The sequence below is a fragment of the Dipodomys ordii genome, unplaced genomic scaffold (assembly GCF_000151885.1).
Source record: "Dipodomys ordii isolate 6190 unplaced genomic scaffold, Dord_2.0 Scaffold12, whole genome shotgun sequence".
NCBI classification, from domain to species: Eukaryota; Metazoa; Chordata; class Mammalia; order Rodentia; family Heteromyidae; genus Dipodomys; species Dipodomys ordii.
In genome coordinates, this window is record NW_012267228.1 from 17,101,954 (window position 1) to 17,117,857 (window position 15,904).

Sequence of the window (15,904 nt, forward strand, 5' to 3'; positions counted from 1 at the left end):
TGTCGCTTCTCGGCACCTCCCTTGTGTCTTGGAATCTCTGGGCCCAGAGAAGGTGTGACTCACGGAGAAGGAAAAAGGAACGGCTAGACCGGGGCGCGGGCCGAGCTGGAGGGCATCCCCGCGGGCACCGGCTCGCACCGCACCCCGCCTCTGGGCGGCGCTGGCGGGAGCCGCGACCCGGGGGCGCGGGATTCCGCCGCGGGCGTCCGGGCTTCGGTGCCGGTCCCACCCGGGGCAGTGATCCCTATCCACCCGGCTCCCCAGCTCCGCGGGGGAGATCGGAGCGTGGGGCTGGGGAGCGGCCGCGGCTTCTTCGCGGAGGGACAATGACAGAGCCACGCGGACCTCCGTCCGAGTTTCCCCCGTGTCCTAGAAAGTTGGCTCCCGAGCGTGAAGACGCGGGTGTGCGCGCGCTCGCGGCGGAGGCGCCCCGGGCCATCCGAGGGGGGACCCGCGGGGTCCTTCCTGTCCCCCTCGCTGGTCACCCGGAGGGACGGGGAGGGAGGGGGAAGCCCCGGGCCCGGGATCCCAACCCCGGAGCGCCGGACCGACGCCATGTGGCGGGAGGCGGCGGGACCCGCCGGACCGGGTGACCGGCCGCGTGGCCAGCCCGGGGCCGAGGGCCGGCGGGAGGGCACGCGCGTGTGCGTGTGTGTGTGCGGGAGTGCGCGCTCGAAGGTGAGGGTGGCAGCCTCCCCACCCCCACCTGTTGGAAATGCCTTGGAAACACCAACACCCCCTCCCCAGAAAAAGACCCCCCCAAACCCCAAGAGTTACGCACAGTTGGAGGGGGGCAAAACGTGCGCGCGGGAAGAAGGGGGTCCCAGCTCCCCCAACTGAAAAGCCCTTGGCAGATGGAGGGCACCGAGAGACTAGGAAGAAGGAAAGGCGCGCAGGAAGAAAGAGGGGATAAAGTTGGCGTCCCTGGCCGCGTCGGCGTTAGGACCCGACGGGAAGCGCGGTGGAATCTTCGCCTGCGGGGAGGAGGGGCGGGGCGGGCCGGCCCGGCGGGCGGCCACGGGGCGCATGCGCGCGCGTCTCCACGGGGGCCGGCCGCGGCGCTCCGCGGCGCGCAATAGAATGAACTGTAACAAAACAAGCGGAGCCTTTGTATCTGCTTAAAGGGGCCGCGGGCCTTTCCCTGGGGTCCTCCATCTCCCCCCGCTTCCCCGCCCCGCAGCCGCGTCTCCGGGGCTCCCGGCAACGGACGGAAGGGTTTTTTTTTTTTTGGCTCAGGCTTGAGGACCAGCTTGCCCGCAAAGGAGGAGGCGAGCCGGGCGGGAGGCTCGGAGGAGGCATCGCCGCGTTTGCAAAGGGTTCTGGAAAGAAAAGGAAGCAGAGGAGGAACCCGCCAGCCGTGCGGGCGCCGCGGAGCGGACTCTGGTCCCGCGAGCGCGGACGGACGGACGGACGGACGGGCGGGCGCCGGAGCGTGGACCCGGAGGCACAGGAATGCAAACAAAGCCGGCGGGCGCCCGGGCAGGGCTCGCGGGGGAGCCCGGAAAGTTTGTTTTATGATGGCTTGAGTGCGCGGGTGTGTGCCAAGTTTCTTCGCCCTCCCGCTCCGCTCCCGGCGCGGAGATGTTTCTCGTATGAGCCCCGCCGAGGCTCGGGACCGGGGGGCTTGTGCCGTGGGAGGGGGGGACACCTGTCTCGCCTTTTATTATCCTTATTCTCCTTACTTTGGGTGGAAGAGGGAGGGGGGTGTAGCTCATCATGTCGAAAGTGATGCAGAGGAAGAACCACTGGACTGGCCGGGTTCACGAATGCACCGTGAGGCGGGGGCCGCAGGGCGAGCTGGGGGTGACGGTGCTGGGGGGCGCGGAGAACGGGGAGTTTCCGTACCTCGGAGCGGCCCAGGCTCCGGGGCTTCCCGGCGGCGGCGAGGGCCCGAAGCTGGGCGAAGGGGAGCTGCTGCTGGAAGTGCAGGGGATCCGGGTGTCCGGCTTGCCCCGCTACGACGTGCAGGGAGTCATCGACAGCTGCCCGGACGCCGTCACCTTCAAAGCCGTCCGACCAGGTGAGACGCCCGGGGTGTACCTACGGAGGAGGGCTGGAGGGGGGGCGTCGGCCCGTGGGGACACCCACCCCCCCTCCCCACCCCGATCTCGGTTTCCCGCTTGCCGGCGTGGAGCAAACTACTCAGGCACAAAAGTTGCGAGTCGTTCGCCCACCTGCCTTGGAGAGACGTGGGCCAACAGCTGGGTGGGCGCGGGGAAGGCGGGGTGTCCTTGGCCGCCGACTGTCCGGGGCCGCAGCCTCGCCTGCCTGCCCGCCCTTCTCCCCGGGGGGGGGCGGCGTTGGGGAAACTGAGGCACGGGCGCTGGTGGACGCCTCCTGGGTTCTTTGATGGGGGGGGGCGGCGGATGGGTCGGGGAGGGGAGGGGTAGAGCTTTGCAGCGCGCGTTAGTTAGCTGCGTTCTTGGGCTGTTAAGTTTGCAGACCTGGCGAGTGGGTGGGCAGAAGGAGAGGGTCCATGTTCCTTTTATCTCCCCCCCCCCACCCGCACCTCGCAGCCCCTCCAAGGTGGGCTCCAGACCGACCCCCGGCGGCTTCCACCCCCCCCCTCCAGCCTCCCCAGCCGACGGAGGAGCTCCCCCCTCCCCTCCCGCTGGATGATGACGCACGACTCCCGGTGGAGACGCGGTGGGTGGGGGGGGAGGGCGCGGGGGTTCCGCTTCTGGCGGGGATCAAGTCCCAGTGTCACCCCACGAGGGTGCCTGTGGTCATTAGTGGTGATTAATTAGGGCAGCGACTGTTTCTTGTGAGCCTACTACGCGCGCGAGCCTCTGGGTGAAAACTCTTTTCACTTAGGTGGCCAGACCCAGTTGTTCTCATTCAATCCCGAATCACAGACCCCGCGATCCCCGTTGATGTAAATGACTTGCCCAGGGCCACACAACGGATCCCAAAGGGAAGGAACCTCTGCGGTGGGAGGCTCAGAAGACTGGGGGCTGGATTTTTGTGGAGGGAAGGGATGCAGATTCCAACCTGGAAAGTGTGTGGAGGAGGAGGAGGGGGAAGGGGAAGAGGAAGAAAAGGAGGAGGAGGAGGCCTAGCTTCTGAATCTGGGATGCGTTTGATGGCTGGGGTTGGCGCTGGGCCCTTTCCACCGATCTCAGTTTGGCACAGGGCAGGGGCTGTGCCCGTGTCTGCGCCCCTCCACACAGGGCCGCCTCCCGCGTCCACTCGCGGAGACGCAGCTTGTCCGATGAAAGCACCCAAGAAGGTGGCCAAATGGGATGTGCTGAAAAGTTGCCATATGTTCCCATCCGGAAGGCAGCAGCTGGAGCAGTGTGTCAAAGGAAAGGAGGGCGAGGCTGAGCTTTCTCCTCCAAAGCAGGCGTCTTCCAGATGAAATGGAGGCCAGAGCAGGGCAGGATGATGGCCCGGCCTTTCCGTAGCTTTGCGAGCTTGATAGGCCAACGCATTTGGATGGAAAGCTTTGTGTCCATTAAAAAAAAATCTCCAGTTGGACACCTCCTCCAGGAAGTCCCCAGGCATCCGACCGGTTTACTGCTACTTCCTCCTCCCTGCTCCTTTAAAGTCCTGCTTTCTATATTGGTGCTGGTGAGCTCATTGAAGGACACAATTGTGTCACATTCGTGACATGTTTCCTGGTTTTGGTGTAGGTCTTGCGGGGTGATTTGTCTTTCCTTGCAAGCTGCCTTGTGTGAGTTCTGGAAGCCAGTGTGGGGAAAGGTGTGCAGATGGGGTTGGAATATAGTCAGTGCTCAGCAAAATGAGCTCTTACCATTGTGTTCCAGTTGCATCCGAACAGTTATTTATCCAGGATCTTGGGTGAAAAAATTTCCCGCTAGTTACCCTGATAATAATGACAAGATAAGAGCTACAGAGAAAATACCTAGTCAAGCATTTGGCGGGAACAGCTGTGAATCTCAGTTCAGGGCCATTTTGGAAGAAGGGCAAAGGAAGGACAGGCCTGGCTTGCAGGTTGTCTGGTAGTTCTAATGGGTCCTGACTTGGGGCTTGTTTGTTGTGTGCCAGAGGCTGCCTGTAGCTGAGCCCCTATCTTCCTTCCACCAATTATCGGAGAGCCTGGAGGCATGTTCCCAGGGGCCCGCAGTTTCAGCAGAGGAAAGTTTGGTGGGATGAATCAAGAGAACTCTCAGACACTTGGGTTTGGCAGAAGTGAATTCCCTTCCCTCAGAACGATTCCTGTGTATAGAAATGTCCACAGCAGGGTGTGTGAATGTGTAAGATGTGAATCTACTTGTAATTAAAAAAAAGAAAGAAACTAATTGGGGAACTTGAATGGCTTGGGATCCCCCTTCAAGGCCAAAAGCCTTTCATATAATAATTGCACAGTTAGCATGTCTGATGTCTTCATTAACAATGAGGATGGCTCTGGAAACCATATCACCCCTCTTGTTTCTTCTTTCATATTGAGAATGTGATTCCAGTTGCTTGCATGACAGAATTCGGTCTCACTGGGACTTGTTACTGTATCTTAATCTTGTCAGGTAGGCTGGTACTTAGTAAGTGCTAAAGAAAAATAGAACTCTTGTGTTTATCCCTTGTAGGGATGCAGGGTTATTCGGGGTTCTTTCTGCATGGAAAGGTCACTGTCTTCTTGTGGGGGGAGAAGATGCTGTTTTTTTTCTATCATGGCAGTTCTCTGGAGAGAGGCATGGACCAAAATAGTCTGTAGCAAATGGTATAATACCAAACTGGACTGAACTGTGAAGAAATCTCACCAAATGCACTAGCTGGGCTGGAGTTGGTTTATTTTAAATGGAAAGGACAGTTTTTAGTCCAAAATGCTTTAAAGACACACACACACACACACACACACACACACATCTCCATCTGTGTGTATGTTATATGTGCTTATGTATAGATATGTAAATAAATATTTATTTTAAATGGAAAGGACAATTTTTAGTCCAAAATGCTTAAAAAAGCATATATATATATATACACACATGTGTATGTATGTTATGTGTGTATACATAGATTTATGTAAATAAAGGTATCCTTTATCTGTGAGAAGATGTACACATCCTTTGAAATGGACTTAAGGAAATTTAAGTTTGATAAATGCATAAAATATGAAAATTATATACATTGTGGAATATCGTGCTATTTTGGTACCTGTGCATGTACCAAAGCAGATACAAAGGATCTGCTTTGATGAACTTAGACAAACTGTGTGCTTTTATTACCATTCAAGTCAGGATAGAGAATATTTCCATCACTCCAAACATTCCTTTAGGTCTCTTTCCAATTAATACTTCCCCACCTCCCCTGCCACTCCCCCGCTCCGCTCTCAAAAGAAAAGGCTTTTTGATTTATTTCTGTTTATCACCTATCTGTTCTCAAATGTTATGAAAATGAAATAATGTGGTATTTATTTTGTGCATGGCTTCCCCCCCCCAATTCACACACTATTTCATATATTTACATGTATCACTGGCTGCTTCTTTTTTTTATTGCTATGTTGTATTCCATTGTATACATCTACCAGTTTTTCCTTTGTGTTGGTGGATATTTGGGCTGTTTTTCATGCTTGAGTATTCTGAAGAAAGCTGTGTTCCATTTGTTTTACATCCTTGCCAATCTTTGGTTTTGGTCTGCCTTGAAATTTAACCAATCCAGTGTTTATAGGGGAGAAAAATGTACTTACAGAAGCTTCAATATAGGGTGTAGCTGGTATTAAGTTTTTACTTTAGAGTATGTCCAGCCAGCAGTACTTTGCACATGTAAGGCCCTGGGTTCAATCCCAGCACCAACACAAACAAAACAGAATATATCAGGTGCTTGGCAAAGGCGATGCTTTATGGGCCCTTCTTTTTCTCTGAACTTCTCCATCTATCTAAACTGGACTCAGATATTGGAAACTGAGGTTCCAAGAGTTTTAGAGAACTTTTTCAAGGGTCCTGTGGGAAGGGGCAGAAGATTCCTGGAGCCCAGCCTCATGGTCATCCCAAAGCTCTTGCTTCCAATTCCAGGTCCTGCATCTAGTCTGGGAGTTGAGTTGTCAGGGGAATTGCATAAGACCTGGGATCTGCTTGGAAATGCCAATACCCCATCTCCCCCAGCCCTGCTGACTCAGACCCTGGGGGTGGTCAGAGAAGCCTCAGGTGGGTGATGTAGGGTGTTGTAAAACACCCTCATGTGTGCCTGGTGCTTGCTGTATGTGGGGAATGGCTGCGGTAGGCTGCCCTGTGCAGCCTGGGATGGAGAAGATGGCATTGAATGAAGCAGTTATCCTAGGGCACAGCCAGGCCATGCCAGCTCCCGTGACTTCAGCAAGTCCCCCTCTGTGGGCTGAAGCTTCTTCATGCCAGCCTAGATAGCCGTGCTTCTTTTTAGGACCTCTGTACCCCCGCAGTACTGCCTTCCATGAATAACCCAGACGCCAAAGGTTTAAAATGGTGTGATTGCCGTTTCCCAAATGGGTATATTATTATAGGTCACGCTTTCATATTTTTGTAGATGAGTTCTGTGGTTTTCCAAATTGCTCAGGAACTGAAATTGTCCTCCCCTCCTCACCCTCCCCCCCCCTTTTTTTAAAGGGAGACAATAAATAAGACACAATTTAAAAACTGAAACATCACCACCAGACCCTTTTCTTACCACAGGGAGGAAGTTGTGACCACATATGGTTCAATATAGTTCTTGGTGCAGTTTCCTTTTTGTAAAAAAGATTTCTGATATTATATGTTTGTTTGGGCCAGTTGGGTTATATGACAATAGCTCTGTAACAAAATAGCTGTTATTTTGTTCTCATTTTAAAACATTGTGCCTTGTCTTTTCTGGTTTATTTGGAATGTCTGGGCTTGTTTCCTTTTTCCCTGTAGGTGGTCTCAAGATTGATTCTCTCCCCCCCATCTCCCCTCTTTTTTTTTTTGGTTGGTTGTGGGGCTTGAACTCTGGGCTTGGGCGCTGTCCTTGAGCTCTTCAGTGCAAGGCGAGCGCTCTACTGCTTGAGCCACAGCTCCTTTTCTGGTTTTTGAGTGGTTTATTGGAGATGAGAGTCTCACAGACTTTCCTGCTTGGGCTGGCTTTGAACCACAATCCTCACATCTCAGCCTCCTGAGTAGCTAGGATTACAGGTGTGAGCCACTTTTCTTTTTTTAGGGTTTTTAAGCCCAGGTTGACTTTCTAATCAGGATCTTCCTGTCTCTACCCCCCTGAGTGCTGGGATTACAGGTATGCATAACCATGCCTGGCTTTTGACTCTTCTTCTTAGGATATTGTCTGAGACCTTCATTGTTCTCTTTTATAACCTGATCCTAGAATCCTCCTCCTGAGTGCTTGATAGTGGTCTCTCATAGTGGGAAGACCTTGGTTGGTAGTAAAGTGTGTTTATTGGGAGGAAAACATATTATAATGAGTCTCCCAAGCTAGTCTATGTTGTTGCTGGGTACCACAGACTGATGTAAGATTTCTCTGATTCCAGAGCCATCCCTTACTCTGCTGGTGTCTTTCTAGTCTCCACATACTGTCATACTCAACCATATAAGTTTCACAAAACATGAAGCTTCTCTTCTTTCTCTAGTTCACCCCTCTATTTTCCAATGCCTGTGTTAAGATGTGGCACAAAAAGGTGCTCACTAAAACTCAGTTACATGAGTGCATTTTTTTTTTTTTTGGTTGGTCTTGGGGCTTGAACTCTGGGCTTGGGTGCTGTCCCTGAGCTTTTCAGCTCAGGGTGAGCGCTCTACCACTTGAGTCACAGCACCACTTCTGGTTCTTTGGTGGTTAGTTGAAGATAAGAGCCTCACAGACTTTACTGCCAAGGCTGGCCTTGAACCTAGATCCTTAGATCTCAGCCTCCTGAGTAGCTAGGATTACAGGCGTGAGCCACTGGTGCCCAGTGGATAAATGCATTTTATGTTGTTTGTTCAAGAAGATCTAGACCATTTGCAGTATCGTACTTCCTCTTTCAGCTCTGCCTTAGCTGCCTTAGGATCTGTGCTCTGTGCTCTGCTCATCACCAGCTCTTTCAATCAGCTAGTTCCCTCTGTGCAATAATTTATACTGGGCTAGAAAGGACTGCAAAGGTCTGATGAAGTATATTCCTGAATTTTTTCCTGTTGACTGGAACTGAAATTTAATAACAAGCAAGTCTCTCAGTGTAGACTTTCAGATTCTCCGTGGGCAAGAGGATGAGGGGCTTTTCTGTTTACTGCTGACATCGGACCTGCTCTTTCAACATCACTAAGAACTTCTCCCCTCCCCTCCCTCTTTCCTGTTAGTACTGGGACTCAGGACCTCACACTCACTCAAGGTTGGTTTTCTATCACTTGATCCACACCTACATTTTTGGCTTCTTGCTGGTCACCTGGAAATGAGAATCTCATGGCCGTAGATTTGGGTTCTCATTCTTTGTGTTTATACATCATTAAAAAATCATCTGTTTTTGTTCTTGCTGCCCAAGACCCCACTCAGAGGGATATTTTTAGTTTACCACAGTGTGTGTGTGTGTGTGTGTGTGGGTGGGTGTGTGTGTGTGTATAAATTATGCAAGGACAGCCAACCTGACTTATCCAGTTGTTTCCAGTACTTACCTCTTGCCATTGACTATGTTACTTAAAAATAGATTAACTTGACCGGAGGCAGCAATGGCATACAGTTGGCTCAGTGTGATAGTTGGCATTCTTTCCTCAGCTTGTTTCTGATGGCAAAATTGATGATATTTACTAGGGCAATTAAAAGCTTTCTAAGAGAAAACATTCTGACATCTCCTCGCTAGGAGGGTTTACATGCAGCATGTTGGCTTTATAAACAATGGTCATTTAATGCAAAACACTGCTCTGTGATGTCAGTAATCCTTTCTTGGAGTTTGTATATACCCGTAACAGGATATACTGATTTTGTGTACTCCTGACTAAAGGCTGTCAGATTTGTTAAAGACTGACATTCATGTTTTAGAAATCTGGTTATATAATCGTACCTGTCTTGGTGCAGCTACAGGTGCTCTGAGATGCTGTACCCCATGCATTGTTGGTGACCTCCCCTGTTTCTTGAGAATTTATTTAGTTCTTTTCCTGAGTCCTGTGGAGTTACTTCAGGGAGGGGCTGTCCATTGATGTCATTGAGACAACTGTTTTGGCATCGAGGGGAGGCTGTGACGGGATCTTTTAGCATACCAGACACAAGCAAATGCCAACTATTAGTCACTATGTGGTGATTGTCTTCCTTTTTTGTATGTAAACAAAATAGCTAATATTGTTTACTCTGAATACACTATTTTGTAATAATGTTTTTAATGCCTACCCTGTAGCTTAATAAATCTCACTAATTGAAAAAAAAAAGACAAACAAAATGATGGACCTATCATTATTCTGTGAGGATGGTGTTCTGAATGTGATTGCATATATCCAAAATTAGAAAATGTAATTTGAACAGTGTCTTTTATGACTAAATCTCTTTCTATAGCTCAATAGTTAATTGATAGAATAATCCATTATTTATGATCATGTCTACAGTCTTTAGCTTAGAGTGAAAGCCAGAATAAGAATCCATTTTAAGCTGGTTGCTAATGGCTCATGCCTATAATCCTAGCTACTCAGGAAGCTGAGATCTGAAGATTGAGGTTCAAAGCCAGCAAGAAAGGTCCACAAGACTCTTACCTCCGAATCATTACCAGAAAACTGGAAGTGGCTCAAAATGGTAGATCACTACCTAGCCTTGAGCAAAAAGCTCAGGGACAGCAGCCAGGTCCTGAGTTCAAGCCCCATAACCCAGCAGAATAAAAGAAAAAGCCCTTCCAGAAACTTATAACATTTGGCCTGCTCTCATCTCTACTTAAGCATCTTATAGGCATTCTCTGTCAGGAACTTCAAGTCTTTCTCAAAGGTCACTCTCTCAGTGAGATCTCCTCTGTCCATGTTATTTAACACTATGCATTCATTGCAACCTGTCGTTCCCTGTCCCTTCCTTTGCTTTATTCACTCGGGAATCTATCTATAATCACTGCAGAATAAGGAAGTTCTCTCTGGAATAGATATTCAGAGTGGGCAGGATGTTGGCCATGTCTTCCTTCCTGCTCTAGTAGTTGCTTAAGTATTGGCTAAATATCTTCTGTTGAAGTTCTACATGGAATTCATCTCTCCTGACCTCTGTTTGTTCTCAATGTTGTGATATCTGAAAGACTCTGAAAATACAATTAATTCATGCTGCATCACATATTTTACAGTCAGTACACTTACTATCTATGGCTAGGGTTACCAATAGCTTAGCTGATGGAGCCAGGTGTGTGTGTGTGTATGTGTTTGTGTGTGTGTGTGTGGTGCTGGTCCAGGGCTTGGACCCTGTCCCTGAGCTTTTGTGCTCAAGGCTAGTGCTCTATCACTTGAGCCACAGCTTCACTTCCAGCTTTTTGATTAATTGGAAATAAGAGTCTCATGGACTTTCTTGTCCAGACTAGCTTCAAACTGTGATCCTCAGATCTCAGCTTCCTGAATAGCTAAAATTACAGGCGTGAGCTGCCAGTGTCCATTTGACACAGTACTGGCTTGAATTCAGGGCCTGGACACTGTCTCTGAGCTTCTTTTGCTCAAGGCTAGTACTGTAACACTTGAGCCACAATGCCACTTCTGGCTTTTTCTGTTTATGTGGTAGTGAGGAATCGAACCCAGGGCTTCACGTATGCTAAGCCAGTACTCTACCACTAAGCCACATTCCACTAAGCCCCCAGGAATATTTTTGAAGACAGTATTACTGGCCTTCTTCAATTGATGTTGATATCATTGGTTTACAAATAAGTACATTTGTGTTTCTGGTCTCCTGTCAAGGAGAAGTGTGAAGAATTAATGTATTAAGATCTCCTTGGAGTCATAGATGAGGTTGCACTGAATTTGTACTTCCAGTCTTAACCTTTGTGCATGGAGGAGGCCCTTTACTTGAAGACTGAGTACTGATTTCATAATAAAGGTCATAACAAAGGTCACCTGTACTTACAAGAGAAACCCTGAAGATCTTGTTGACTTCAGGGATAGATCTGTGCACAGCAGCCCTTAATAGCTCAGTCATTGGCCCCCTGCCCATTTTGTCTTGTCTCCTCCCTTTCCCCTACCATCTTTATCTTTGTAATGTCCCAAGAAGAAGACCTTGCATTTGAATTTGAATGTGAGTGGCTTATTTGGGAGGTGGTCTCAAAAGGAAGAGTGAGTTGGGTGATGCACTTTGGTCTGTGGAAGTACTTGAAATCACAGGGCACCTTTGGGGGTAATGGTATAGGTTTACAGCAGGTGCATGCTGAGGATGTGTGGGAACATTGTAAAAGTCCCTCACCCCCACAGGGCCTGTGAGTGGGTTTTCCTGTGGGCTGTGCACGTGGGCTTTGTGTTACCATCTCTAGTATAGTGAGACTGGGTTATGTAAGACAATCACCTTCACACAGCTCAGGTATCAGCCTGTTATTGCAGACCCGAGGCATTTGTGTGCTTTTAATGGGCCTCCATGATGTTTTCCATAGTAATGCTAATCTTTTGGTCTGTTCTGAGACAAGACTCCAGGCTCTTTATGCACGGTGGCATGATGGTGTAATTAAGGGGTGATTATTCTCCAGAGATACCCCATGTTTCAAAATGATTGCTAGATACAATATTAACAGGATGGTCTGGCTGCTCATGAAACACACCACAGATAGCCATTTATCAAGTTGGTATAGATTCAGATTTTACACCCAAGCTAGCTAAGTGTAGAAGGCAGGCTGGGGCAAGATACTTCACCCATTTGAGCTGTGATTTCATTCTCTGAAAATGGGACATGACAACGCTACCTACTTTCGAGGGTTGGTGGAAGAATAAAATAGGACTGAAACCACATGGCCCCAGGGTTGGCACATAGTGCTTGCTCAGAAAATAATGGCTTCTGTTATGGTTGGAAGGCTGAATTTGAAAGTACCTATGGGAGAAGAAAGAATCTCTTGGGAGATGGAGATTGTAGTATGCAGGTCTCTGGAGAGCTTTTCAAGCTAGAAAAAGCTCTCATTTTTCTGCATGATTCCGATGCTGTTTTGTTTCAAAGGCTTAGACTAGATAGGTTCAGACACATGGGATGGATGTGGCAGATTCCCAGGTGAGGTCATGGGTGATGGATTGGTTCTAATGATCATGCTCAGGTCATAGAGAGAATGCATGGAGGGAGGGTAGGTTTTCTTTCTGTTTCTTGGGTGACTCAGTCAGGCTAGTACTAGGGTCAGTGATCCTGGAGATTGTGATTCCAAGATCTCCAGTTTTCCTAGGACCTTGTGTGGGCTCCCCTCTTAAATACACCTGGGGAGGCAGTAAAGCTTAGTGGATATACGAGTTTGGAGTTAGCTGGCCTGGGCTTAGCATGACAGGCTAAACCATTAGTACTTTCATTCTTTCAGTTGGGAACTAGAATAATGCCTGTCTTATTGGTTGGTTGGAAAGACTCAGTGAGATAATCTATATAAAACACTTAGTACTTTCGTTTCATTCCTTTAAGTAGCACTCAGTAGAATACATTCACTTTTAGTTGAGAAATGGAGGCATGTCATTTTGTTCCTCCTTCCCCCTAGACATTTGGCAGTGTCAAGTGACACTTCCAGCATTGGGGGCTACTGGCATCTATTGAGTAGAGATTGGGGAGGCTGCTAAACATCTTGCAATGTACAACAGAATTATCTAGCCCAATTTGTCCAAATAGGGCTGAGCCTGGAAATGCCTGCCTTCATAATTGTAATGATTGTTTTTGTCCTCTGTCATATCACCAAGATTCAGGTTAAAGGGTTTACCTGGATGGATGGTTGTTCTCATTTCAGCCACAAGAAGTATAGATTTACAGGTCAAGTTATTCACCCAGTCCACTGACATAAGCGAGGCTGAAACTTACATCCACCTGCTTCTACTGGTTCTCTTAGATTTCCACATTAACAATGTCTTGTCTGCATATCCCCTCCTATTCTGGGGTCCCTATGCGCTTTTTTTTTTTGAGATATGACTGCCTGAGACTGCAATAAGCCTGGTGACTCCACTGAAGTCTGTCTTCAGAATAAAAATAATGGTCTCTTCAAGGTGTTTACCATCCAGCAAACACATGTTTTTAAGCAATTCTGCTTTTTTACTGTTACCTTCTGTCCCTCTGATCTTTTCACCAATACCGTTGGTGAGACCAATTCCACGGTGGTCTCATGACTTAGCTTACACATGGTTATTTCCAGAGTCCCCACAGTGCCTTGTGGTTGTAGATCTTTCCAGCTGTCTTTGTGCTGGACCACACGTGTCTTGAAGGCTGCACCCTTGTTTTATATGTTGTGCAATCTCTGCGCTGTGTAGGCGCTCAGGAAGTATCTGTTGAGTTGAATTCTTTGGAGGGAAACAAGTAGGCATCATTTTTACATTAAAAATAAATTCATGCCTAAGATCTTGTTGCCTCGAAAATCCACGTTTTATTTTTAAGGCATATTACATATACTTAGCCATATGTCTGAGTTTTCTGGGATGATTTAAGATGGTTGTCTGCCAGTTGTTGTAGCATTTTGAACTGTAGAGAAAATATTGAATGGATTGTGTTGAAGGTCTTTTGTGGGCCTTTGTTCTGGCCAGATGTGTGCAGTTGTTGCTTCAGTCACATAGCCCTGGGAGGTCCCCACTTTGGCCTGATTTCAATAATGTCAGTATCTTACCGCCTGGCTTGTTGGTGAAGCCTTGGCACTTATATCTGATAGAGAGAGTATGTTCATTTCCTTCGCCAACTTATCAGCCTGTTTAAGTCTGTGTGACTTGGTTAGGAATTCAAAGCACAAGATCAAGTTGTTTAAAAAAAAACAACAAAATCTTTCTCTGGTGTTGGAGCATGTGTATTTCTTCTTTTAATATAAAACATTTGTACCAAGATTTTGGTTTCTAATCTTTTAAAACCTCAAATTGTGTTGTGACCTTGATCTGACTGTTCATAGTTGGCCTGTGTTTCTGTAGCATGTTTCCTCCTGGGGAACTTCAGTTTTGTTCTATATTTAAACAATGTGTAGAATTCAGAAAAATGTTAATATGGAAGGAACATGTATGCATATTGCTTTTAATCCCACCCCAGAGAAATACATATGTTAACACTATATTCTAATCCACCCTTCCATCTGTATGCATGCATAAATGTATTTGTAGGTTAGAGGGCGTTGTCTTTGTTATTAGAATAGATCATATTTGGTGAGATTTTTTTCTTTGTGCCTAAAATATGTTCTAGGCACAAATTTTAAATACTACATATAGGTAGCTGTATCACTTCAATGTCAAATGCATCTGTTTTTGGTCACTGTATACCATGTTGAACCATTAGTATCTAGCTTACCTATTTTTGGGGGGGGGTGCTGGACACTATCCTTTGCTCTTCAGCTCAAGGCTAGCGCTCTACCACTGGTTTTCTGGTGGTTTATTGGAGATAAGAGTCTCATGGGCTTTCCTGCCCAGGTTGGCTGTGAAGAGTAGCTAGGAATACTGTTGTGAGCCACTGGCTCCCGGCCTCTCTATCTTTATGTTGGTACTGGATCACTTTATAATATGTTAAGCCATTATGTATGTATGTATCTATGTATGTATGCATGCATGCATGTGTTTTTATGTTGATGCTAGGACTTGAACTCAGAGCTCTTCACCCTCTCTGATTTTCTTGCTGTTTGCTGATGTTCTACCACTTCAAGTAACCAGACTTTTCTGCCCTGACTGGCTGTCTTCAAGGTCTCAGCCTCCTGAGTAGAGAGGATTACAGGTGTGAGCCATTGGTCCTGACTTGTTACACTTTTTTTTTGTCAGTTGTGGGAGCTGAACTCTGGGCCTGGGCGCTGTCCCTCAGCTCTTCAGCTCAAGGCTAGTGCCCTACCACTTGAGCCACAGCGCCACTTCCAGCATTTTTTCTGCATATGTGGTACTGAGGAATCGAACTCAGGGCCTCATGCATGCGAGGCAAGCACTCTACGACTGAGCCACCTTCCCAGCCTGCTTGTTAACACTTTTTAAATGTCCCAATGTGTTACCACCCAGAGCATATATTGACTTAAGTCTTTTGCATGCCTATGAGGATTTTATAGGTTTTCACTGATCTCTACTTGTAGGAGATAATGCCTACTACTGCATTTATAGTTTATTTGTAGCAGTCATGATGAATCCACATACTGAATATGTATTTTAAAGGCCATTAAGGAGTGGTGGGAACTGGGGCACACTGGAAGGGTTTACCTTGTTTGAAAGGAGGAGTTGCTGCCCTTCCAGGCTTTCGCTTGTGGTTCCATGTAATATCGCTGGCCAAGTGTTGCTAGCTCCTTCCACTCTTCAAGAGAACCCACAAGCTTGAAGTTTTTAAAAAGTGAACTTTGCCAGTTTTCAGCGTTGATTCAGAGTTCTTTGAAAAGTGTGGGTGAATCAAACAGACCACATCTGGAAGCCATATTTGGTCCTCAGGCGACAAGTGTGCAGCCTCTTGTTTATGTATTTGACGGTCTCATTGCTGTCTCTCATATTTCATCTCTCTGAGAGCAATAATCAGATTTCTGATGTCTGGATTCTCAGAGCTCCGGATAGTGACCAGCTGACAAAAAGGACCAAGAAATGTGTGTGGGAATGAATAATACATTCTGGACGTGGTTTGATTTGGCACTGAAAATAGTCCATGTAGGTTCATGGAGGCCCAGCCAGTGACAGCTCTCCAGTTGTAGTTGAGAAGAGCTGGGGAGAGTGTTATTTTGACAGCTGATCATAATTCTTGGAATATTTTGTTTCTGCCCTCCCCGTCTGCCAGAAGTTTGAACTGGGTGCAAAATATCACATTTTGAAATGGACATTCATGTGGATCTGATGCCCCAGTATGGAAATGGAGTCTTTTTTCTGCTGAGTTACAAATGATGTTACAAATAAAAGAATGAATGAACTTTCATGCTTATCACTTAGAAAGGTTTGAAATAGGATGAGAG

The 15,904-nt window shown here is 47.6% G+C and overlaps 1 protein-coding gene across 4 annotated transcripts in view; it reads left to right on the plus strand.

Moving 5' to 3' along the window:
• The first annotated feature begins 1,716 nt into the window (after positions 1 to 1,716).
• Magi1 (membrane associated guanylate kinase, WW and PDZ domain containing 1) overlaps positions 1,717 to 15,904 on the plus strand; it is a 549,538-nt gene continuing 535,350 nt past the window's right edge. For all 4 annotated transcript variants that reach the window (XM_013010552.1, XM_013010554.1, XM_013010553.1 and 1 more), the window contains exon 1: positions 1,717 to 2,020. In XM_013010552.1, coding sequence (XP_012866006.1) covers positions 1,717 to 2,020 — 304 coding nt within the window. The remainder of the gene's footprint in view (positions 2,021 to 15,904) is intronic.